Genomic DNA, 27,511 nt, shown 5'->3' with positions numbered 1-27,511 from the left:
CACCAAGGATCCGGATTAATTAATAATATATTCTCAATCCATCAACAACCATCAACAATCAATCACAATATTACTAAGATGGCCATCTCGTATATTTCCCCCCTTTCCCCACTCACGACCCCTCAATGGTCACTGTCCCTCACAATGTCTCTGGGCCCCTCCAGACCAAGGTGAAGGTCGACATCTCCGCACACGGGGTGGTTGAACGAACCCCTGGATGACGTGCTCCCAAACGTGCACGTCGCGTACCGGGAGCAGCTGCTGCAGCGCACACCTCCTTGCAAAGCAAAGCGAAAGCAAGGCACGGCTCACAAAGCGCGCGAGGCCCAAGGTGCGATCCGTACGCGTCCTTGTAGACGTTGAGGCGAACTGTGCCGGACGCTTGGTTCCGTGCACGAACCCACGGCAGCTTGACGCATAACCGGTAATTACCCCGTGCAGGTAACTCCTCTCGCCAGACGGGCTTTCAAACGCAGCGTTCCCCACGCTGCTCAATATCGACAACGCTCGCGTCGGAGCTGGGCGAGGAAGAGAAAGATCGCCGCTTCCCCCGGACCTCGTGTCTTTTCTCCTTCCGGTTCACTATCCCGTTTCCGGTCTCCTGTTATCCGGAGCCTCTCTAACCATTTAACCACAACAACCTTTAATAGAATAAACATTAATAAGCAATGACATGAATAGTAATTCACCTAAATCCGGGATCCGTAACAATAGCAACAGATACACTCTGATCCACAAACCCAGAATGCATCGTCATAGCAATAGATACATTCTGATGCACAAAGCCAGAATGCATGGTCATAGCAACAGATACATTCTGATCCACAAACCCAGAATGCATGGTCATAGCAACAGATACATTCTGATGCACAAAGCAAGAATGCATCGTCATAGCAACAGATACATTCTGATGCACAAAGCAAGAATGCATCGTCATAGCAACAGATACTTTCTGATCCACAAAGCCAGAATGCATCATCATACATTAACTGGGAGAAACTCGTCATTATGAGAGCACCTTCTTTTAAATAAAAAAGGTAAAAAGATTGAAGAGTTCCTCTTAACTGCAATGGTCATCGTGAACCCTTGTGCACTTAACCCTGCACAAGTCAGAGGTTATTGTGAACATGGATGCTGAAATGCTGTACCCATCCAGATATAAAAAAAATTTATACCTGTAATTTGATATGAGGTTACAGTTTGTCCAACACACAAGTGATTGTTGCATAAAGTAATGATGATCAATGTCAGATAACAAGGGGCTGTCAGGATAAACTAGAGATGAGCACTCGCCTCTGTACCGTCCAGCCTGGGTTTGAATCCCGACCAGGCAAAAACCATCTTTATTTTGACCGTTAATTCCAATTACTTCTAACTGTTGCAGTTAGGGATCATTGTAATTATCGATTTGAATTACACATGTGGGATGAAATGGGGCCATGTGGTGGCCCAATCGCAGTTGCATGTTTGCCATATAAACTGTCAGTCTTGATTCTAATTTATTTAGATTTAAATCACTTTAATTGCTGCCTCAGGGCTGTGTGGGCAGAATGCAGCTTCTCGCATGAACCCTTTGGTATGGGAAATCAAAGCTGGCTTTTCTGTTTGTGATGCTAACTTGAAAGCAGGAATACAAGAAATCTGAAACAAAGACGGTCTCAGCATGTACATGTCTCAATGTAGTATTTCAAAAATATGATTGACAACCTTGATATTTCAGGAGAAGCACGATTCTGCACATTTTGTTTAATCTACTGGAATGAAGAAGCAATGAGGAAACTTGCCTGAAACCCAACGAGTCCTGGGAGTCCTTTACGACCTTGACTGCCAGTCTCACCCTGTGGTCATGAGATGACGATACACATGTTAGACTTTGGTTGAGAACACATCCAGCAAGGATTAACTAACACAGGAGACTCATGATGGGTCAATTATTATATCCTATCATTAGCAACTCCTTCATTAACCTTCATGGAAAATTAACCATATCACTTGTATATTCTACCTGCACATGGCCTTTCTTGCCCCCCACTCTTGTAATGTATTGCCCATCAGTGAAAGTATTCGGTTTAGAGTTCACTTTATTAATCTATGACAATCATATCAACCTATTGGTTATGACAAACTTCCCTGCAAATTTCTGCTGCTCTTCTTCTGCTTCAATCGGTTCTTCTGATCATTTGCTTGTTAAAGTGGACATCTCTCTGGTCATTCTCGCAGAGCCTCCTCAGCGTCGACGAGTCTGGCATTTCACTCAGGCTGACTGGCACGGTCTTCAAGCAGCCATCAATCATCTGGACTGGTCTCCCATCTCTACCGCCTCTGACATCAACTCATCCTGGGAATTCTTCCAAAGTAAACTGCTCTCTCATATGCACAGATTTATCCCATCCCGTCTTCAGTTGTCTTACCCTTCCTCCGTCCATGGTACACTGAATCTTGTGGTGAGGCAGTTGCCCTGAAACAACTTGCCTTCACCTCCTGGAAGGCAAATCCAACGGAAGGCAATGTCATTTCCTTTCACAAAGCCAGGAACAAGTGTGTATCTACCCTCAGGAGAGCCAGGAAACAATATCTCTCTCCTCTCAAGAGTGAACTCACAAACCTGTCTCCCTCTTCCAAATCCTGGTGGCATCTTGTCAAATCTGTTGCTGGTGTTTGTTCCCCCTCCATCCCCTCCCTTACCTGAAACGGTTACACAGCTGACTCCGCACGTGAGAAAGCTGAATGCCTCAACTCTGTGTTTGCCTCAAAATATTTTGTCCCAAACTCATCTCTCTCTGTTCCCACCTTACCCAGTCGAACCCAACTGCTCGTGGACTCTGTGTCCTTCTCTCCTGACAAGGTGGAGAAGTTTTTGTCAAACCTCGACTCTGATTCTGCAAATGGACCAGATGGCATCAGCCCACGGGTCCTAAAATCCTGCTCTGTCACTCTATCCAACCCTCTCTCTGTTCTTTTCACAATCTCTTTTGCTCAAGGTCATCTGCCATCATTTTGTAAATCAGCAAACATTACCGCTTTACATTGAAAAGATACAAAAACAGATCCTTGCAACTACAGACCAATCAGCCTGCTCCCAATGATCAGCAAAGTCATGGACTCCATCATTGCTTCGGATATCAAAGCCTTCCTCTTCTCCAATGGCTTGATCTCTGATCATCAATTTGGATTCAGACCAGGTCACTCTACTCTGGACATGCTGCTTCTGCTGTCTCAACAATGGATGGAGGTCCTCAATGCCAAACAGGAAATCAGAGCTGTCTCCCTTGACATATCACATGCCTTCGATATGGTCTGGCACCCAACTCTGCCCACCAAACTCTCCTCCTATGATATTCATAGAAATCTCCATGCATGGTTTGTGAACTTCCTCTCTGGTCATAGTCAACGAGTGGCCCTGAATGGATTTCTTTCATCTCCCCTTCCTGTTCAGGCTGGAGTTCCCCAAGGCAGCGTTTTGGGCCGTGTGCTTTTTCTGGTCTTCATCAATGATCTCTCTGACTCTCTTGAAAATCCTCTCTATCTCTTTGCTGATGACTCCATTCTCTGCTGCTCCATACCTCAGCCCTCAGATCGGCAGTCTACAGCCTCCTCACTCTCTGCAGATCTGGCCAAAATCACAGACTGGTCAAACAAGTGGAACATGTCTTTCAATCCTGACAAATCTCACACTCTTACTATGTCTCTCCAAAAAGACCGTGTGGACAACCCTCCCATCCACTTTCTCAACAATCCTCTCCAAGAAGTTCTGTCACTCAAGCTCTTGGGTCTTATATTACAATCTGCCATGATCGTTCCTGGGAAAACCACATTTCTAAGCTAGCCTCCAATGCCAGTCACCGACTGGGCATCCTCCGTCGTGCGAAGTCCTTCCTTGGCACACCTGAGCTCCTCACCACATACAAGGCTTTCATCCGCAGCTCAATGGAATACTGCTCTCCCCTCTGGGCTGGTGCTCCTGCCTCACACCTAGCTCGTCTTCACGCTGTTGAAACCAAAGCTTTCAGAATCATTGGAATCTCCCGCGATGAAGCTAACTCTGAGGGCCTTTCACTCACTCACCGCAGGCAGGTTGCTGGTCTTTCTGTCTTCTACCGACTCCTCTCTGGCCTAGCTCCCCCTCCACCCCCCCCAGCCCTGTCTGTGCTCTGTCCCCCAAATACTCCTACAGGTCGCACAAGATCTGCCAGCAACCCTCTTCTGGTGAAACCGCCAAAATCAAGACTCTCTGCTCACCTCCACTCTTTCATTCCTCTTTTCTCCCGCCTCTGGAACAAACTCCCTCACTCTCTTCAATCCCACTCCTCCCTCCAGGTCTTTAAAACAGCTGTTCACCACCATCTCTTATGTTCCCCCATCCAAAACATTGATCTTTTCTACCCCCGTTAATTCACCCCAGATCCACTTTTCTGAAATACCGACTTCTTTCCTGGAAGTCTTAGCTGTGTCCATGTGTTTATTTTACCTCTCCCACCTCCCACCCCCCTTGACGGTTTGAGAATTGATGGTTTTTCAGATGAAAATTGATGATTTTGGAAGTTTGACCTTGAGTTGACCTTTGACCTTTTGACCTCAAAAAGAGTTGGTTTTCCAATGTAGTGACTCACTATACAAATGCTGTTCAATTTTCAAGTCAATCGGATTAAAAATGGCGATTTTAGAAATTTGACATCCAGATGTCCTTTGACCTTAGACCTCAAAATCGACAGTCTTCTCAATTGTGACGACCTCTACAACTCGGTGAAGTTTTGTGATGATCGGTTTTGGAATTGTGACCTGTAGACCGGTGACAAACAGACAAACAAACACACAGAATAATAAACGCAACCGACCAATATACTTGAAAAATGTTCGATTTTGCAAGTAATAATCTTGCTGGTGGCTTAATGGTTAAGGCGGTTGGTTGGTTGAGGATTTTAAGGTCTTGAGTTGAAGCCTCACTGCCTCAGCGATGCCACATTAACACCAGGGGAAGTGACTCAGGCTGTCATCCTTCTGAGGCCCGGCAAATTGACTACCAGATTTCTGGGAGTGATCCTGTTTCAGAGTGGCGACCCATTGTGACCTCTAGCCAATGAAACTGCCTTGGCGAGTTTGGCGAACTGATGGTGCGAGTAAGACCATCCATCCAGATATGTCAATATGGTCATCATCAATGGTCCTACAAACTCAGAATCTCTCAAAAACATATTTTAAAAAAAAGATAAATAGAAGGAGAATAATGTCGTGAAACTGTGTTATGTGAATATCTGCAATACTCACAATATCTCCGCTGGTACCTGTTCGACCAGGTTTACCCACGTACCCTGGAAGGCCCTGGGCAGACAAAAATGTAATTAAAATAATGTACCTTTTAGTTAGGTATCTTGCCTTCACCTGGACAATGTTGCTAATAACTCCTACTTTAGAAACTGTTACTCTAGATTCAATATTCTGGCCATTCAGTAAGTAAAGGAGAATTTAAACTCAACTTTTAATGAAGGACATAACATTTATTCGAGCTAAAAGACTAACTTAGAGCAGGTAGGTTGTACTAGGAATAATAGTCACAAAAGCAGGAGATCTCAAGCACAATGTAATGAGCCACAAGTACATGTTATGTTCACAAAATTGTAACATTTTGGATTGTGCTTCATCGTTGTTTGTCTCGCCCCAAAGGGGATGTGAGGCTATTGCAACACCTGTGCGTGTGTGTGTGTATGTGTATGTGTCTGTCTGTGTCTGTGTGTCTGTCTGTGTGTCTGTCTGTCTCTCTCTGTGTGTGTGTGTGTGTGTGTGTGTGTGTGTGTGTGTGTGTGTGTGTGTGTGTGTGTGTGTGTGTGTGTGACTATATATTTTCACTTTAAAAATGTTTTTTTCTACAACCGCTTGTCCGATCGATGCATAACTTTAAATATAGGAGGGACTCCTCATGGAGAATATTTTACTTATATCTCTGCCGTCATAGGTTACATGGTATGGCAACCATATTGGATTAAAAGGAGAAAATTGCAAGAAAATGCATAACTTTATCGATCGATGCATAACTTTAAATATAGGAGGGACTCCTCATGGAGAATATTTTACTTATATCTCTGCCGTCATAGGTTACATGGTATGGCAACCATATTGGATTAAAAGGAGAAAATTGCAAGAAAATATATTTTCTCCGAAACTGCTGAACGGGGAAAAAACTGAAACTTGGCATACGTCATCAACTCCCCACGGGTATATTGGGTGTTAACAATGACATAATCGGTGAAGTGGTATTCCAGCCATAATTGGTTGAACCAAAATCCTTACCTGAAAAATCTGAAACTTCATATATCTGATGTAAGACTCAATGCGAGTGAAAAATAAAATGTATGATGCCACTTGCCACGTGATCTGGTGGCCATATTGGATTGAAAATAAAAACAAAAATATATTCTCCAGAACCACTTAAAGGATTGATGCGAAAATACATACATATGATCGACTGGCCATGGGGAATATAGTTTGAATTTTTTTTCATATTCACCTTCATTGATGGAATTTAGCCTTAATGTGCACAAAAGTGGTGGTTAAATATCCTTATAATTAATCAATAAATCAACAAGAAGACGTCATGCGGAGCACGATACTTGAAAAATCCGCCCCCCCCCCCTCCAAAAAAGTTTTCCATTGATACAGCAAATTGTCCATTTCATGAAGATTAAAATGTACAATCTTGATCAAAGCTCGGGTCAACAGGATGAAAAGTGACGATTTTTCAGATGAAAAATGATGATTTTGTAAGGTTGACCTTGAGTTGACCTTTGACCTTTTGACCTCAAAAATAGTTAGTTTCCCTATTTAGTGACTCAATGTGCAAATGCTGTTCAATCTTCAAGTCAATCGGATGAAAATTGGTGATTTTAGAAATTTGGCCTATGTTGACCTTTTGGCCTGTGTTTCCTAAAATATAATACGTGGTTGAATTCAGTGACCAGCTATGCAAGTCCTCTTCAAATTTCAAGTCAATTGGATGAAAATTGAGGATTTTAGAAATTTGGCCTATGTTGACCTTTTGGCCGATGTTGACCTCAAGTATACTTGGTGGTTAAATTCAGTGACCAGATATGCAAGTCCTCTTCAAATTTCAAGTCAATTGGATGAAAATTGAGGATTTTAGAAATTTGGCCTATGTTGACCTTTTGGCCTATGTTGACCTCAAGTATACTTGGTGGTTAAATTCAGTGACCAGATATGCAAGTCCTCTTCAAATTTCAAGTCAATCAGATAAAATTTGAGGATTTTAGAAATGTGGCCCATGTTGACCTTTTGGCCTATGTTGACCTCAAATATACTTGGTGGTTGAATTCAGTGACCAGACATGCAAGTCGTCTTCAAATTTCAAGTCAATCGGATGAAAATTGAGGATTTTAGAAATTTGGCCTATGTTGACCATTTGGCCTATGTTGACCTCAAAAATACTTGGTGTTTGAATTCAGTGACCAGATATGCAAGTCCTCTTCAAATTTCATGTCAATTGGGTGAAAATTGAAGATTTTAGAAATTTGGCCTATGTTGACCATTTGGCCTATGTTGACCTCAAAAATACTTGGTGTTTGAATTCAGTGACCAGATATGCAAGTCCTCTTCAAATTTCAAGTCAATCGGATGAAAATTGAGGATTTTAGAAATTTAGCAAAGTTGGTGACCTTTGGCCTATGTTGACCTTTTGACCTATTGACCCCAAAAACAATAGGCTTCTTGCTTTTGACCAACTCTACGATTTGGTGAAGTTTCGTGAAGATCGGTTGAAAATTGTGACCTGTAGGCCGGTGACAAACAAACAAACAAACAGACAGACAAACAGACAGCCAGACAGAACCACAAACACAACCGACCAATATACATACTTGAAAAATCTTCTATTTTGCAAGTAATAAAGCAACGACATAATAGTTGGTGTATGGGTATATGGGCCATACATAATAGCAGTGGCCATACTAGTATTGTGTTCAGTTAACGATGGTATTTTGTCCTTATGAGCGCATGAGTGAGACTATGCGCTCTGCGAGTGCTGGTCTAGTTTTGTCTATGAGTTTAATTTATTGATCAAATAAGGTCACTAACATGTCAGGTGATTTATAACTCGCAACAACAATCACCTCTCCCCTTCTCCTTTGCCTACTTCCAGCACATAACACCATGGGAATTATGTCAGTAGGACTTAGTTCAAATGTTGTTGTTTATGACATGCTAAATAAATTAGCAATATTTTGAAGATTAGCAGTAGTCTCGTATAAATCGGAGCAATATTAAAACAAAAAGGAATTATTTTGTTTCTCTTTTCCAATTATCTTTGTGCATCATCGGCAATGTGCTTATGGACCTCCACGCCCTCCAACCACCGGGTGGGAAAAACCTTTTCTCGTCCATTTAGTCACCAATAGGCCATACAAGCCAACTGGTCATGCATTGACAATTGTGTATTAAAAACTGCTACACATATTTCTGAACAAATGGCGACTTTTTTTTTTTTTTTTTAAAGCAAACCAGATATGTTTATTTCGGACCTGCATTATAAATGGCAAAGGAAAGTCTGCGAGGAAATTACTAACGACGTTTCACATTTCACTCAGCACATCACAGCAATGCACAATTTAAAGGCAATGGGCATATTATAATAAATGATGCCATTCTGGGTTCGTTGCTATAAAGACATTTATAGAAACCTCCGGTGACATAATTACAACATTTGCCAGAGCAGAAACGCGAGATTTATCGGTAATATGTTCAGCTTAATTACCTTTAAACCAGGCAAACCCTCCTTTCCAACCTCTCCATGGGGACCTACTTGACCCTGGATAAGACATGGGGACACAATTCCACAGGATTAGAGATTATGTGGATTTTACAATGGATCCATAATCACAATGAAAAGGGAACCTCAAACTGAACCCAAACCATATGAGACATCACTCTGCATGTCACATTAGTTGAAGTGACGACTTACCATTGCACCTTGGCGTCCACGGGAACCTCTCGAACCTCGTTTTCCTCGGCCTCCCTGCAGGTAATTTTGGGATAATTTGGCATTGTAGACACAGTACCTCGATTTGTTCCTGAGAAGTCATTTCAAAGGTAACATAAATAAGATGTTTGTGATTAATAATTTAGCCCCAGATGTCTTCAACAAGCACAAAATGGAAGGGTCATTCACCTCTGGGGTATATAGATTGCAGTAGATCTAGGCTCGGGCCTCAAGAACATCGGGAGTGTGTTCAGTTACCAAATTTATTGTAGAGCGCTTGCCAAGTGACTTAAGCATTCAAGGAAGTGCTCCATTTGAAACCGTTGATAAGGAACGGCTGGCTTGCACTTGGAAGTCAAATTTAAATTTACGTATTTGTTAAATTTACACCAGTCTAACGTCCATGCCATTTCCCAGATTTTGAATTCCGCAGGGGTCTGAACTACAACCTCAAGACAACCATCAGCCCACTCAGGGCTATTTTTATCTTTGTTTTGCACATCTTAACCTGAGTGACCAGTTGGTATTGATCGATAGCTAAATGAAAAATGGCGACGACGCAAAGAGAAAGCTCAAAGTGTCATCTGGTTAACCGAGGCAAATCAGTGACAACTAACAAAAAAACGAACCGTCTTTTAAGGCCATTTTTCCCCGCCGAGCAGGGGTCGGCCTTTTTCAGGCACCATGGTCCCCTTTTTGAAGCAATGTTTTGCAGCCGGATGCCCTTCCTGCCGCCAACCCTGTTAGTCGCCTCTTGCGACACACAGGGAATTACCAGTGAAGTGGTGCTCAATTTGCCGACCTCGGAAGGATGACAGGCTGAGTCAACCCCCTTGGCGTTAATTCAGTGATCGACCGGGATTTGGAACCCAGGATCTTCGCATCCCAAGCCGGAACCCCAACCGCTAAGCCAGCACCAGGCTCAAATCAGTGACAACTGTTCAATGGAATTACCTCTGTCAACATGGTAACGGAATTACCTCCATTCAACGGAATTACCAATGACAAAATTACCTCCGACAAACTCTCACTCCCTACCCAGAATTATGAGGTGGTTTCACAAGTTTCTAGAACACAGGGAGCATGATTGATAGGCCTCAAAGTGGATGTTCAGGCGTTTCAGAAGAATCCGTTGCTAAAGTTCAAGAGACCTTCCAACGCATCCCTAGAAAGTTTATTTGTCGTGCCTCACGTTAACCCCAGCTACCAAAGTCAACAGTAGACAAAGCTGTACACAAGAGATTGCATCTTCACACATATAACGTGCAGATAGCGCAAGCTTTAGAACCAAATGACGATAGCCACGGCACTACGAGTTTGCTATGAGTTTGCAGTTTTGTGCTGAACTTGATTGATGATGTCAACGACTCCCTAAAAAGTCTTCTGTTTTCTGATAAAGTCATCTGTCACATGTCAGGATGGGTTAACCGCCATATTGTGTGAATATGGGGGTCTGAAAACCCACCGGAGTTTCGTGAACACATTCATGATAGCTCAAATCGTAATGTTTGGTATAATCCACAACAGGGTGATAGACCCATTTTTCTTTGTTGAGCGGAATGTTATGGGAATTGGAATGTTATGGAAAATTATGTTGGCCCCCAGTGAAAAAACTGTAGCCAATAGTTAATTTTCGGCAAGACAGTGAGCCACCACACAGGAGTTTGTTAGGGCCCGACTTCCTTAAATGAGTACTTCCCCGGTAGATGGATTGGACATGGTGGCCCAGTCCCATAGCATCCATGGTCTTCCAATGTGATACCCATCCAATTCTTCTTGTGGGAGGATGTCAATAATTATGTTTTCCAAACTTCTGTTGCTGACTTTAAACAATTCGTGCAAGGATAGCCAATTGCATTAGCAGTGTGACAAGCAATATGTTGGATTAGCAATATGGCCAACACGTGGATTGATATGGATTATCGCTTGGATGTGGTATGTGCCACTAAAGGTGCCACACAATTAATGAATGAATGAATGAAAGGGAGGGATAGGGGAGGTTGGGACCGACCATGGTTGTATGGTTCTTCTTGTGTGCTTTTAATATATTATTTGTTCGTTGACAACCATTGGTGTGGTTTTCTTATTGATTTGATTGTTTCATTTGATGGTTTCATGGATGGTTTCATTACTGATTGATTTCAACAAAGAATAACATATTTTTTCTGCCGGGGACCCTCTCGGGGTTCGGAGGTTTACCGAGACCAGGGGATAGGGGAGGACCCCGTAACAGAAATTGGGGACGGAGCATCCCGGACGGAGCTCTCAGCTCTCTTGCAACCAACCTTTACAAAGGTGCCACACAATCAACTTCATAAATTATGTGACAAAATGCAAATTTGTTTACATCATTGCATCTCTTTTGGTTTGGTTGCAACACCATTTTACAACCGGAACAAGATTTTGTGGTCACCCTACTTGGTTTCATCATGAGACTAAACTCATTCCTGGGATTGGCAGGATAGCTTAGAGGTAGCTGCATTTGCCTCTGAGCTGTCCAACCTGGGTTGGAATCTTGACCCAGCTATAAACTGCCTTCCCGGTGTTACACAGGCAGGGCGATTCACCAATGTGAGTGCCATACCTCGGATGGACATTAAGCTGGGCGTCCAATCTACCGGCATTAGTTGGTGGATGAAAAAGATCCCACGGTGTCCTTCGCGTAGAGTAGATGAGCTATCGCTGGCACCTGGACCAAATTCCAAATTCCTGCCCTAATCTACAGGGGGCACTGCATCAGCAGCACTGCATCACACCTGCAAGAACTGATGTTATCCCGCTGCCACGTGTTGCATACAGATGATGATGATGGCAATTAATGCCTGATTGCTTGACTAGTATGAGTTTCCTCAGCTTGAGACCAAACCACAAAGTTTACAAAATAATTACTTGCAGCAACTATCATGTTTTACCTTTTTTCCTTTCCTTCCTTTAGATCCAAGAGTCCCTGGTGTTCCTCGAGTTCCCTGGTGAATAAAGAAGAAGGCTGATACCACAATGAAAATCCCTTTCTGTGACAGTTCATCTGTGTTTTATTCTTATGCAACATTGTACAAAGACAATTAATAAAACACTCTCATGAGGGCAGGGCATACATAAACATGAAACACCAAATTACTGTGTGTTTATAAAATTTTAACAATATTGGGTTTACTGATAGTGAGTGTTCCCACCTGGACTGTTGCTCTTTATGTGTGGAACCCAGGTTCAAATCCCTCTAATAACTAGAATGCAGTCATCTTGGTGCGAGCCAACTCTTCTGTTTTTGAAAGGTTTTTTTTCTTTGATCCAATATGGCTGCCAGACCACGTGAGTGATGGCATCATAAATTTCCATTCTCCAATATAATTGTTGTGTAGATCACACTCAATAAATTTCAAACTGATCAGACTAACGGTTCTAAGACTAAGGGATGACACCCTGTCGAATTATGACGTCATAATTAAGGCACCAATGACGTCATCGTTGACGCCACTTATTCCCCATATGGAGTTCTTTACAATGAGCCACGTTTCAATTTTTTTCCATGGAGTGGTTTTGGAGATATAGACGTACAGCGTTTTTTGGTTTTTCCCAAGATGACGCCTGTACCATGTGACCTGTGAGGTCATGATTATAATTTAAAAAATTCTACAGGAGGAGATGCTCCTTTGGTGAAAAAATCGTGTCAATCGGACCAACAGTTGCAGAGAAAAAAATAAATCATACTGATCGGATCAAGTGTTATACTTGCCAAATTATGACGTCATAATGAAAGTACCAATTACATCATCATTAACACATCTTATTCCTCATGGAGAGTACTTGACAACGCACCATGTTTAATTTTTTTTTTCCATGGAGCGGTTTCGGAGAGAGATGCAATTTTTCGTTTTTTCCAAGATGGCGCCTGTACCACATGATCTATGACGTCATAATTATGTATTAAAAAATACAGTCGGAGGCACATATGTGTACGTACGCCTTTTCGCTTCGCGAGCGCAGGGTAAATATTAATTGTCTACTAATAGCCTTGTAATGATGGAAATGATGTTTATCCTCCCCATTGTACTGCATATGATATATTTACAAACTCCTTCATGAGCCAGAGAGCAATGTTGTAAAAAAAAAAGTAATGGCACTGTGATTGTTCCAATTTCCCAGGTCATTGCCTCTCAGTCCAATGCAAATCATCGTACCATATGCTATCCCGAAGGAGAAATTGAGCCAGTATTAGCTCTTTGGCTTTTCACTCGACTAATGTCTGTGACTAATGGCACGAGATAACAAGGAAGATCTTTATGAACACTTCCTCTGGTCTCTCAGCTGAAACCTTTTTATCATACTAACAGGGGTACCTGGCATTGCACGGTGCTGTTCTAATCATGTTTGCATTTTGAAGAAATAAATTTTTGTTTTTAAAATATTTTTAGTGGGGGCCAAAAACACTTCCCTACACCGACTAAGGAATGGGGTTGGGGATCATTTAATATTACCTTTGACATTGCTACAAAGGCTTAGGAATGAAACAGCAATTTTAAAAAATCCCCAAAAATTCACTTTTTTCAAAAAAATGTTTTTGCCTGAAACACTCCCCGGCACTCACGGATGAACCTCTGAAAGTTTGATGAAGATCCATTTGGCCATCTCTGAGAAAAATAGCGAGACACAGACAGACAAACAGACAGCCAAACAAACATCTCATCGTATAGATCCCCAGTAATAAGCTCAGGAATCTACTTGGGTAGCTCGGGACTGACCCCTTATAGACCCCCTATATATATGTATTTTTTTAAAATACAGAATAATTAAAAATGAAATACAGAAATATCTAATCTACATAAGTATTCAACCCCCTGACTCAATAATAATTTGTAGAAGCACCTTTGGCAGTGACTACAGCTTTGAGTCTTCTTGAGTATGTCTGTATCAGCTTCGCACATCTGGATTTGGGGAGTTTCTCCCATTCTTCCTTGCAGATTTGCTCAAGCTCTGTCAAGTTGGATGGGGAGTGTCAGTGAACAGCAATCTTCAAGTCTTTCCACAGATTCTCCTTGGGAATCTAGTCTGGGCGTTGGCTGGGCCACTCAAGTACGTTCTTGATCTGAAACAATTCCAGTGTTGCTTTGGCTGTATGCTTGGGGTCATTGCCTTGTTAGAACGTAAATCTTCGCCACAGTCCAAGGTTTTTTGCACTCTGAAGCAGGTTCTCCTCAAGGATTTGCCTGTATTTGGTTAAATTCGATCCTTGTTTCCTCTATCCTTAAAAGTCTCCCAGTCTCTGCCACTGAAAAGCATACCCATAGCATGATGATGACACCACCATTCTTCACGGTAGAGATGGTGTTGGATGGGTGATGAGCTGTGTTCGGTTTCCGCCAGACGTAGCGCTTTGCATTATGGCCAAAGAGTTCAATTTTAGTCTCATAAGACCACATAATCTTTTGTCTCGTGCTCTCAGTCTTTCACATGCCTTTTTGCAAACTTTAGGCTTGCTGTCGTGTATCTTTTTCTCAGGAGTGGCTTCTGTCTGAGCACTCTCCTATAAAGTCTAGATTTGTGAAGTGCTGCAGAGACTGGTGTTCTGGCAGATTCTCCCATCTCAGCCAAGGAACTCTATTTCTCTCAGAGTGGTCATTGGGTTCTTGGTCACCTCTCTGACCAAGGACTTTCTTCCCCGGTTTCTCAGTTTGGTTGGAGAGCCAGCTCTAATAAGAGTCTGTGTAGTTCCATATTCTTCCATTTCCTAATGATGGAGCTCATTGTACTCTTGGGAACTTTCAACACTCTAGAAATGGTTTTATACCCTTCTCCAGATCTATATCTCCTCACAATTCTATGTTGGAGTTCTTTGGATAGTTATTTGGACTTTATGGTAGAGTTTCTGCTCTGATATGCACTGTCAAATGTGTGACCTTATATAGAAAGGTGTTTTCTTTCTCAATTATGTCCAATCAATTGAAATGGTCACAGGTGGACTCCAATCAAGTTGTAGAGACATCTCAAGAATGATCAAAGGAAACTGGATGCACCTCAGCTCAATTTGGAGTGTCAGAGCAAAGGGGTTGAATACTTATTGACTCGAGACATTTCAGCTTTTCATTTTTAATTAATTTGTAAAATAATTCTAAAAACAAATTCCACTTTGACATTACATGGCATTATGTGTAGATTAGTGACAAAAAATAAATAAATCTCAATTTCATCCATTTTAAATTCAGGCTGTAACATAACTAGATGTGAAAAGGTCAAGGGGTGTGAATACTTTTTGAGGGAACTGTATAAATAAATGCAGAAATAGAAGTGAAACATGTTATAACCTTAACAATAACAAATAAAACATTTCAGTCATTGACAGTCCAATTCAATAAGTGATGAGAATAAATGAAATTCCTTATTATAGGTCATTTATTTGGAGCAATGCATTCATGTTTTGAGAGAGTAGTTCGGAAATTAGGAAGTAAACATTATGAGAGACAAAACAGGCATTTTAAGGCCATTTTCCCTGCAAGAGCGTTACAATGAGACAATTAGACAAGCGTTACAAGACAATCAAGGTTGAACTGGAGATTTTCATAATATCAAATTTGAACGTACAAGGGGCCTTGAAAGTTGGTTTTGGTTCAATGGGCTTGTGGCGAGAAGGGACTCGCAAGAAATTTACATTTGTGTGGTTTCCTTTTTGGCACTCCATGTGTTTAATATATTTTATTGTTATTTGGTGCAATTGCAACATTTACAGAATATGTGTGCAAGGTAATTGAATTCTACAAAGATCCATAAAGATCATCATTATTTCTTTTCTTTCTTGAAAGAAAATTTTTGTTCATTAGAATTACCCAACCACCTCGTACTCTGCTGGATTGTTGGAAACAACCATGGTACTTTCCGTTTAGTGTAATTTTTGAAAATAACAAAGGATATGCAAAGAACTTCAACGCAGGTGGAGGCCTTTAGGCCCATCAAGCTTGTGCAATCATACACGAGATGCTCCGTCAGTGTTGTATAAAATAGTGGAGACAAAGTTTCAGTGCAAACGTGAAACAGAAATGGTTGGGGGAGACGTGGGTCAAAATTTCAACAATATTTACAGACATTAAATAGATGACTCATAGACATCCAAAAACTTATTGGATTTTTCAAAGCAAACCTGCAATCCTTTTGTGCCACGTCTCCCTTGTTGCCCTTGGATACCTGGCAAGCCCTGACGAGACAATGAATGAATGACGAGACAATGCCATGGAAATTGTGGGGAGCATAAATCAAGGTAATATTCCACTCAGAAAGGCATTGTGGGCTCAAAACTCTTTGTGACCTACCTTTAACCCTGGAAAGCCCTTTGGACCTCGAATGCCATTTGGTCCAGGTATACCCTAGTGGGAAAAGAAATGCAGATGTGAAGTGGAATACTTCGGAAAGTATTTAAATTTTTTGGTTTCGGAAAAGGGGACCATTTCTAAAAATAGAAACAAATAAACCTTGTTTGAATAGAAATTGTATCATGGAGAAAATTCCTCTGAAAATGCTTTGATTAAATCATGGATTGGATGTTTCTAATCAGTGTATGATGACTCTATATAATTTACTTTCTACATCACTTTTGTACTCCTCAATATTATATCTTTATTGCCAATTGGTTTCAATAAGAATTTTTTTTTTTTACAACTGAACTTCATTGTGAAATTGTTGCCATTCATGCAAGTTTTTTGCTTTAGAAACATATTACAGCCGTTATTTAGCGACTTACCTTTCTGCCCATGCTGCCGATGTGACCTTTAAGGCCCTTTAGTCCAGTAGATCCCAAAGGGCCTAAATTACCACGAACACCTGCGATACCATGAGAGCCTGATGTACCCTGCGGTAGCAAGGATGTACAAGACAAATAAAATGAGCAGATATTAAATACAAGAAACAACCACTATTTTCACTGCAGAACTCATGATTCAAGCGCAGAATATATACATTGTCTCTCTGAGAATGACATACTATGTCATTGACATAGGCATATACCTCCAACTTTGAATGCTGGTAATCAAAGTGAGCCTCAGTGGCATAATGGTTGGACTGCTTTGAGTCTAGGAGGTCAGTGGTTCAAACCCTAGCCGAGTTATAACAAAGATTAAAAAATGGAAACGATGAAAAAAATGGGATTAAAAATTTGGATTAAAAAATGGAATTAAAAAATTGGATTAAAAAAACAAAAAACAACAAACGAAAGGGATTGAGCAAGGACAAAAATCCATAAGTTGGTAATAACAGTTGGTCATAATAATAGTAACAAGCATTCTGAGTATTGCGCTGCAATACATGTCCCCTACCAAAGTTCAAAGTGCCATAACTTTGTCAAAAATGATCGAATATGCAAATTTATGCACGGTTGATGCTGGTTTTCAAACTTGATCTGATGTATGCTGAGACACATATGTGTCACGCCTCGCCTCATTGATAAGCCTGCAAGATCGCTCCGTGGAGCGGCCTGCATGTATTGCACTGTGTGAATTATTAATTACCAACTCACAGTCTGAGGTACTAGCGATTCAAGAGATATCCATTAAAAAAAATATTTTCGTTTAACGATATCTGCCAAACCATGTGACCTATCGCAAATTCCAAAAGGACATTTTAGTAGACTGACATGCTGAACAGATCTGTGAAGTTTCCCCTCGATTGGATCGAAAATGAGGGAGGAGCTCGGTTTTAAAAGTTCATGCTTAAAAACGTCATAACTCTGAAACCATGTGCCGCATGACGTCATGCTCGTTGACATTTTTGTTCGTCATGGGTATGCGATTCTGCCTGCAAAGTCTGGCCTCGATCTGTTCAGCCGTTGCAGAGAAAAAGGGGTTTTCGTGTTTTCACTAAAAACAATATGGCGGCCGAACCACGTGACCCGTGACGTCATAATTACCATTAAAATATTGTACAGACCGAGTCCCCCCTACGGTGAAAATTTGATCTCAATCAGTCCTATTATTGCAGAGAAAATCTTTTTTAAAGGAAATTATAACTTAAAATGGCACTGAGTTAAGGATAATCAGAATTCCCAAAGTTCAAAGTGCCATAACTTTGTCAAAAATGATCGAAACGTCGTGAAGTTCGAACTTGATCTGTAACTTATCATGAGGAAACCATGTGCCAAGTTTGAAATCATTAGCATTAAGAGTTTAGAAAAAAAGTCCGGAAAACTGTTCTTTGCGTGACGGACTGACGGACTGACAGACGGAGGGATGGCGTGCAAACCTATAGTCCCCTCCGGTATATACCGGTAGGGGACTAATAATATGAATACGCATTGCGTAGAGTGAGATCTTTGTCGACAATGGTCAGTCGATCGAGTACGCAGCCCTCGCAAACATCTGTAGGCCTAGGCCTAGCTAGGCTAGGTTGTTTGATCTTGGGCTTAGAATTAAAATTCAAATAAATTTTATTGAATGGATATATTGGGATAGAATGCAGGACTTACCTACTGTAGGCTATATACTAGGTATGTGACAAAAAACTTCAAAAACGAGGAACTCCTTTGCAACTGGTACCATTGGAAAGAGCATGAAAATACCATTAAAATGATACCCGGATCATTGTCCTCGGTCTAATATTAAGAGAGTTAAAGCATTTTGACATTTACCAATTACGCGCAATTTTGGTCCTTTGTAATCAATGGAAACAAAGGAAAAATGTGTGACCTTTTTAAAATTATGGTCAAACACAAGATTTCGGTGCTCAAATTAACTAAATATTAAAACTAGATGTGGATAAATATATAAACTAATACATTAAATTTGTTTCATAACGATATAAACTTACCTTCGTCAAAATCAGTGAATGGTTTTGACAACCCAAACTTGCGGCAATAAATTCACCGACTTCTCGAAGTCGGAAAATAAAGGTTGGAAGACGAGGTCAAAGGAGAAAATCTGAACTACGTCATAAGTATTTCCGGTTCATCTAAAAAAATCAAATACGATCTCTGCAGCGATAGTAATAGAGGGCTGTGCAGACAGCTGAGATCGCTGGCAGACCAGGTATTGGTGCCACAGCGACGCGCTACTCAGCATCTGATAGTCACGTACCTACGCTATTATATAGTCTAGACTTCTAGTCGACTGGAACAGGTACGTAGGTCCGACTGGCAGGGATGTACTGAAATCGGTGTACCTGGCTTAAATGAAGTCGGTGTCGGAAAACTGAAATTGGTGTACCTGGCTTAAATGAAGTCGGTGTAGCTGGTGTAAATGATGAGCGGTTTCGAAATCAAAATCCGTTCTGTACAGTACTGTATTGTAATTTATTGATTTTAATCACCAGGTGAAAATAATTTATCGGTCGCGCCAGACCAAAGCAAGATCACGTGAGCAAGATGGCGGATCATGGAAGGGACAAGATGGCGGATCATGGAAGGGACAAGATGGCGGATCATGGAAGGGACATTTCAAATGACAACATGAAATTTTGTTCCCAAGGGAATGGGGGGTTTTTTTTTTTGGTTTTTTTTTGGGGAAATTTGAAATGAAAGTGAAATTTTGAATGGATTTACATATACATGCAATTGGCATAGAGGTTCGCTTACGAAACTTACTAATACCAACTTTGACAGGCTTAATGGCTACCTCCTGCATCATTTTCTTGTAAGGGATACATATAGATATACATTTCAGTGATTAGGGTGAGAATAAAGATGGGACAGATTTGGAAGGGGAAGTTTGAGGCTTTCGGGTCGGGGATGGGGGTGGAGTAGGGAGAGCAAATATGGGACAGAGTTGGGATGCTGAGGCTTTTTTGTTGAGGTGTCAGAATTGCATGAGTAATTTTACTCGCAGTAAAAATGCGTGTGTGTGTGTGTGTGTGTGTGTGTGTGTGTGTGTGTGTGTGTGTGTGTGTGTGTGTGTGTGTGTCGTTGCTAACTCCATTTCGGGTTTCTTATTGCGTTTTCTTCTTTCTTTCTTAATGCCAAAAAAAAGACAATGAGAACAGCAACTGCTTCTGTACAATTATCAATTTGTAGTTTAAACCCTCGCCCCGCCCCCCCCCCCCCCGCACTCCTCCCTCCCCCGTTCCAACACCCACCCCACCACACTTTTATTCCATTTTTTACTGTGGCAGTGAGACTCTGTTGTTCCCGCAGACATCAACTCTACTCGATGCTTCTGACTTACTAAAATCAGACTCTCAGTTTTGTCAGTCACCTTCGTGGATCTATGACCAGGTTCAGAAGGAAAATAAACACAAGAGGAAAACAAATGTGAATCAATCTGTCAACGGAACCCGATGAAGTCCATATGCGTTCATATGCGTTCACTCTTATCACACTCTCAGCTATGCCTGTACCTCTCACGTTATAGCAAGGGAAGGGTATTCCAACATGGCGGCTGCTTGCCCTGCGAGTACGTGCTGCAGCTGTGCTCAAGTTGTATGTACATCTCGGTGAACACACCCCAGCACATGTGTGAGACCGAGCTTGACTTGCATGCTCCTAACGCTGCCTCGGGATATACTCGTAGAAGCAAGGCCATAAGCTTGCAATATGCACGCATCACACCGTAAGCTGCACACTCGTCACGCAAATTCACAGTGTTAAAATAACGGTTCTTTACATCAAATTTTGACCCAATCTATTTTGAAACTGAATGTTCATCAAATAAAAATACTCAAGTTCTACAGTGACATGTTTTTTAGTATTATTTTCAAGATTTCATGACTACAATTATCTCATCAATAGCTGAAAGTTGTGCAGAGCCAAATTGTTTTGAAAAATGCAATAAATGTGTTAATATGTGAAGAGATTTTTCTGCAGCAAACATGAAAATTGTCCTTGTATTATTTTGCTGAAAGTTAGTTGGTCGATGATTGAATAGCTGACGGGAGTGTTCTGTTATTACGAGTTGTGAAGTTGCTGGAATGAAAAGCACTGAAATTTGATCTGTAGGTGTCGTGGTAATAGAAATAGTAATTTAAACATGGATACTGATTTTTATGAGGTTTGATTCACCAGCAAATAATATACGACCAAAAATGTTGATGGGCCACAAAATATTGTTACGTTGTGGGGGGTAGGCAATGATTACCTTCGTCCAGGTGGAATTGTATAGTATGCCATGCTCCCTACGTCACAATGAAGAAGAAGAACCCCCATGTATCATAAGTAGGAAATTTGTTTAGACCGGATGTCGTGTAAGCGCGTATAAGTGTCCCCATGAGAGGGGTGGGGTTATATTAATTAGTTAGGGATTAATGATAAATCCCCTGCATGTAAATGGCCTCTGTTATTTTTCCAATGACACACACACACACACACACACACACACACACACACACACACACACACACACACACACACACACACACACACACACACACACACACACACACACACACACACACTCGATATCACTGTGAAATACACCTCTGGTGATTATAACAATTACGTTCACATGATAAATGAAACACATCAACATAAGCATAAGCTGAATCGACGACGCTGATCAGGCAAATACTATAGAGTTGAAACTTCACCGCTGAGAACAAAACAATCATAAAATAATCATCATAATAACATCGTTAAACATTTCAAAATCTTATTTAATATAAAAAAAGTTTCCTTACTTGTGAAAAGTGATGGTTTTGGTCACTTTCAAATGGCAAAATAGAACACTGAACATGATCACAATGTTTTGGGGAAATTACCAAAGTTCAAAGTTCCATAACTTTGTCAAAAATGATCGAAACGTCGTGAAGTTCGAACTTGATCTGTAACTTATCATGAGGAAACCATGTACCAAGATTGAAATCATTAGCATTAAGAGTTTAGAAAAAAAGTCCGGAAAACTGTTCTTTGCATGACGGACTGACAGACAGACAGACAGACAGACAGATGGAGGGACGGCGTGCAAACCTATAGTCCCCTCCGGTGTACACCGGTAGGGGACTAAACAAGCATTCTGAGTATTGCGCTGCAATACATGTCCCCTACCGGCAGTCTGTCGTCCGGAAAACTGTTGGGGAAATTACCAAAGTTCAAAGTGCCATAACTTTGTCAAAAATGATCGAAACGTCATGAAGTTCGAACTTGATCTGCAACTTATCATGAGGAAACCATGTACCAAGTTTGAAATCATTAGCATTAAGAGTATAGAAAAAAAGTCCTGAAAACTGTTCTTTGCGTGACGGGCTGACAGACGGACAGACGGAGGGACGGAGTGCAAACCTGTAGTCCCCTCCGGTGTACACCGGTATGGGACTAAAAACGACAGGTTGTACTTATTTTATTAAAAAATAACTTTGGTGGTGTATCTGTACCAGCCTCAATCTTCAGGGTTTTAAGGGGCTCCCTTTTGAACTATGATGAGTTATGTCCTCATGATAATTGTCAAATTAGTTTTTCTTTTTTGTATACACTAGCGTGACTCGGCGCGTTCCGCGCGCCTCACCACACGTCGTTTCAGAGGGATAGGCATCTTTGACCATTTCGGTGTCTTTTGGGTCTTCATGGTGTTTTGGGTCTTCAGGGCCATTTGGGTCTTCAGGGTCTTTTGGATCCTCTGGGCCTTTAAGGGTATTTGGGGTCTTTGAGGTGTTTTTGGGTCTTCAGGGTCTTTTGGGTCTTTGGTGTCTTCAGAGGCTTTTGGGTCTTAAGGGTCTTCGGTGTCTTTTGGGTCTTCAGGGGCTTTTTGGGTCTTCGAGGTATTTTTGGTCTTCGGTGTCTTTTGGGTCTTTGGGGTCTTTTTGGTCTTTGGGGTATTTTGGGCCTTCAGGGTATTTTTGGTCTTCAGTGTCTTTTGGGTCTTCAGGGTCTTTTGGGTCTTCAGGGTGATTTGGGTCTTCGGGGTCTTTTGTGTCTTCGGGGTCTTTTGGGTTTTCGGGGTGTTTTGGGTCTTCGAGGTTTTTTTTTTTTTTTGTTGTATACTGAATCGAGGCTCGTGAAAGAGCTAACATTTACTTCACAAACAAATCAACCAGACAAACAAAATATATAAAAAGAGGGAGCGGAAGACAAGATGGGGAGAGAAGGAGAAGCACACAAACACAACATTTGAGAGCAGGGAGATGTGTGGGAGGGAGAGCGCTTGGGGGGAGGAGGCGTGGGAAGGGGGGGGGGGGGGTGGGAGAAGTATAAAACACAAGGACACCACGGACTTCCAGGACAGAAGTTGGTATTTCAAAAAAGTGGAATTGGGGTGAAATTAGCGGGAGTGGAAAAGATCAAGGTTTTGGATGGGGGAAGATAAGAGATGGTGCTGAACAGCTGTTTTAAAGACCTGGAGGGTGGAGTGGGATTGAAGAGAGTGAGGGAGTTTGTTCTAGAGGCGGGAGAAAAGAGGAATGAAGGAGTGAAGGTGAGCAGAGAGTCTTGATTTTGGCAGTTTAACCATAAGAGGGTTGCAGGCAGATCTTGTGCGACCTGTAGGAATATTTGCGAGACAGAGCCCAGAGAGAGCTGGGGGGGCAAGGCCAGAGAGGAGTCGGTAGAAGACGGAAAGATCACCAACCTGCCTGCGGTGAGTGAGTGAGAGGTCCTTTGAGTTAGCTTCATCGCGGGAGATTCCAATGATTCTGAATGCTTTGGTTTCAACAGCGTGAAGACGAGCTAGGTGTGAGGCAGGAGCACTAGCCCAGAGGGGAGAGCAGTATTCCATTGAGCTGCGGATGAAAGCCTTGTATGTGGTGAGGAGCTCAGGTGTGCCAAGGAAGGACTTCGTACGACAGAGGATGCCCAGTCGGCGACTGGCTTTGGAGGCCAGATTTGAAATGTGGTTTTCCCAGGAAAGATCATGGCAGATAGTGAGACCCAAAAGCTTGAGTGACAGAACTTCTTGGAGAGGATTATTCAGAAAGTGGATGGGAGGGTTGTCCAGTCGGTCTTTTCGGAGAGACATCGTAAGAGTGTGAGATTTGTCAGGATTGAAAGACATGTTCCACTTGTTTTCCCAGTCTTTGATTTTTTCCAGGTCTGCAGAGAGTGAGGAGGCTGCAGACTGCCGATCTGAGGGATGAAGAATGGAGCGACAGAGAGTAGAGTCATCAGCAGAGATAGAGGGGATTTCAAGAGAGTCAGAGAGATCATTGATGAAGACCTCAATTGAAAGACCTCAATGAAATTCCAACTTCTTTCCTGGAAGTCCTTGCAGTGTTGATATGTTTTATACCTCTCCCACCTCCCCCCAAGCCCTCCCCCTCCCACATTTCTCTCGATGTCCTTGCTCTCAAATGTTGTGTTTGTGTCCTTCCCCCTCTCTCCCCATCTTTTGTTCCGCTCCCCTTATTTTGTGTTTTATGTGTTGGTTGACTTTTTGTGTGATTAATGTTAGCTCTTTCACGAGCCTCGATCTTGTATACAAAAAAAAACCAAAAAAAAAAAACCTTATGATTATGTTAGTATGATTCTACATGCAGCCCTGTCTTCTCGCGGCCATTGAAATTGGTTTAAAATACGTTTAGTCAGTGCAGTAAGTGTACTGTTTATTCCACCAGGTGAGCACCAGGGGTATTGCCCCTATGTTTTAAAACTTGAAATCAGGGGTATTGCCCCTAAAAATGCCATTTTTTGTCCCCCGTCGCACCACGGAGCGAAAGGGGGACTATGGTTTTCCCCTCCGTCCGTGTGTCCGTCCGTCCGTGCGTGCGGGCGGGCATGCGTGCGTAAGTGAAGGACCGAATTCTAATTTGGTGTGTGGGTGCAACCCACGTCAAAATCCAAGATGGCCACCGCCATGTATGTCAACCTTGTGAGCGGAATATCTTGAAAAATAAGTGAAGTACCAACGTCTAATCTGGTGTGTGTGTGTATCTAGGCATGAGGAAGAACGCTATTGAAAATTGGGTCGGCACGTCAAAATCCAAGATGGCCGCCACCATACATATGTCTGAACCTTGTGAGCGAAAGTGTTTTGTGTGTTTTGTGTTTTGTTGGTTGTTTGTATAAAACACTGTATAAAATATATCACTTTTGTATAAAACCAAAAAAAGTGTTTTGGGTCTTTGGGGTCTTTTGGGTATTTGGGGTGTTTTGGGTGTTTTGGGTCTTTGGGGTGGTTTTGGGTCTTTGGGGTGTTTTTGGTCTTCGAGGTGTTTTGGGTCTTTGGGTATTCAGGGTCTTTTTGAGCCTCAGGGCCTTGAAGGGTATTTTGGGTCTTTGGGGAATTAAAGGGTCGTCACAGGTCTGAGGGGTCTTTGGGGGAGTCGGTAATTGTCAAAAATGTCTGTTTTTTGGTGTGTACGTGTGTACATACATACATACATACATACATACATACATACATACATACATACACACATACACACACACACACACACACACACACACACACACACTCGATATCACTGTGAAATACACCTCTGGTGATTATAACAATTACGTTCACATGATAAATGAAACACATCAACATAAGCATAAGCTGAATCGACGACGCTGATCAGGCAAATACTATAGAGTTGAAACTTCACCGCCGAGAACAAAACAATCATAAAATAATCATCATAATAACATCGTTAAACATTTCAAAATCTTATTTAATATAAAAAAAGTTTCCTTACTTGTGAAAAGTGATGGTTTTGGTCACTTTCAAATGGCAAAATAGAACACTGAACATGATCACAATGTTTTGGGGAAATTACCAAAGTTCAAAGTTCCATAACTTTGTCAAAAATGATCGAAACGTCGTGAAGTTCGAACTTGATCTGTAACTTATCATGAGGAAACCATGTACCAAGATTGAAATCATTAGCATTAAGAGTTTAGAAAAAAAGTCTGGAAAACTGTTCTTTGCATGACGGACAGACAGACAGACAGACAGACGGAGGGACGGCGTGCAAACCTATAGTCCCCTCCGGTGTACACCGGTAGGGGACTAAACAAGCATTCTGAGTATTGCGCTGCAATACATGTCCCCTACCGGCAGTCTGTCGTCCGGAAAACTGTTGGGGAAATTACCAAAGTTCAAAGTGCCATAACTTTGTCAAAAATGATCGAAACGTCATGAAGTTCGAACTTGATCTGCAACTTATCATGAGGAAACCATGTACCAAGTTTGAAATCATTAGCATTAAGAGTTTAGAAAAAAAGTCCTGAAAACTGTTCTTTGCGTGACGGGCTGACAGACGGACAGACGGAGGGACGGAGTGCAAACCTGTAGTCCCCTCCGGTGTACACCGGTATGGGACTAAAAACGACAGGTTGTACTTATTTTATTAAAAAATAACTTTGGTGGTGTATCTGTACCAGCCTCAATCTTCAGGGTTTTAAGGGGCTCCCTTTTGAACTATGATGAGTTATGTCCTCATGATAATTGTCAAATTAGTTTTTCTTTTTTGTATACACACTAGATGCCTCCATCAAACGTAAATGGTCGTCACAGGTCTGAGGGGTTTCAGCAGTCTTAACACAATTAAGAGGGTTAATTAAGAGGATGGTAATTATATTTGAAGAAGAAGAAGACGTTTTCGTCGCATATAAACATACATCGTGAACCATATACGTTTGCTCTATTAAAATAAGACGAGTGGGGTCACCCGTGGGAATCCTACGGGCATGGACATGTGTGACATTTGGACATCTTGATTTAAATGCTGCACATTAAATTTTACAAAATGGTTACTGGCAATTTATCAGATCCAGAAATGGTGCAATGAACATAATTTATTTATTTCACATAATATGTGACCCCTCACTCCTCTCCACCTGACACTCTCCTCTCTCCACCCTCACGCCTCTCCAATCCCACTCCTCCTCACACTGCCCTCCAATACCCCCTCACACACCTCTCCAATACTTCCTCACACTCCTCTCCAATCCCTCACACTCCTCTCCAATCCCCCACACTCCTCTCCAATCCCTCACACTCCTCTCCAATCCCTCACACTCCTCTCCAATCCCTCACACTCCTCTCCAATCCCTCACACTCCTCTCCAATCCCTCACACTCCTCTCCAATCCCTCACACTCCTCTCCAATCCCTCACACTCCTCTCCAATCCCTCACACTCCTCTCCAATCCCTCACACTCCTCTCCAATCCCTCACACTCCTCTCCAATCCCTCACACTCCTCTCCAATTCCTCACACTCTTCTCCAATTCCTCACACTCCCCTCCAATCCCTCACACTCCCCTCCAATTCCTCACACTCCTCTCCAATTCCTCACACTCCTCTCCAATCCCTCACACTCCTCTCCAATCGCGCCTCACTCGCCTCTCCAATCGCTCCTCACTCACCTCTCAAATCGCTCCTCACTCTCCTCTCAAATCGGCCCTCACTCTCCAACCCCTCACTCCTCTCCAATTCCTCGCTCCTCTCCAACCCCTCGCGCCTCTCCAATTCCTCGCTCCTCTCCAACCTCTCGCTCCTCTCCAACACCTCCTCACACTCCTCTCCAATACCTCCCCACACTCCTCTCCAATACCTCCCCACACTCCTCTCCAATACCTCCTCACACTCCTCTCCAATACCTCCTCACACTCCTCTCCAATACCTCCTCACACTCCTCTCCAATACCTCCTCACACTCCTCTCCAATACCTCCTCACACTCCTCTCCAATCACTCCTCACTCGCCTCTCCAATCG

General features: G+C 42.1%; 1 protein-coding gene across 1 annotated transcript in view; it reads right to left on the bottom strand.

Moving 5' to 3' along the window:
• Positions 1–27,511, bottom strand: part of LOC137433154 (uncharacterized) — a 432,405-nt gene that overhangs the window by 64,482 nt on the left and 340,412 nt on the right. The window contains exons 45-52 of the mRNA XM_078783571.1: positions 16,710–16,817; positions 16,282–16,335; positions 16,113–16,166; positions 11,896–11,949; positions 8,966–9,019; positions 8,759–8,812; positions 5,266–5,319; positions 1,785–1,838 (exon numbers count right to left, since the gene is read on the bottom strand). Of these exons, the coding sequence (XP_078639697.1) occupies positions 1,785–1,838; positions 5,266–5,319; positions 8,759–8,812; positions 8,966–9,019; positions 11,896–11,949; positions 16,113–16,166; positions 16,282–16,335; positions 16,710–16,817 (486 nt within the window). The remainder of the gene's footprint in view (positions 1–1,784; positions 1,839–5,265; positions 5,320–8,758; positions 8,813–8,965; positions 9,020–11,895; positions 11,950–16,112; positions 16,167–16,281; positions 16,336–16,709; positions 16,818–27,511) is intronic.

This window comes from Myxine glutinosa, chromosome 8, assembly GCF_964187855.1.
Source record: "Myxine glutinosa chromosome 8, kmMyxGlut1.1, whole genome shotgun sequence".
NCBI lineage: Eukaryota > Metazoa > Chordata > Myxini > Myxiniformes > Myxinidae > Myxine > Myxine glutinosa.
This window is presented reverse-complemented; position numbering and strand designations above follow the sequence as displayed.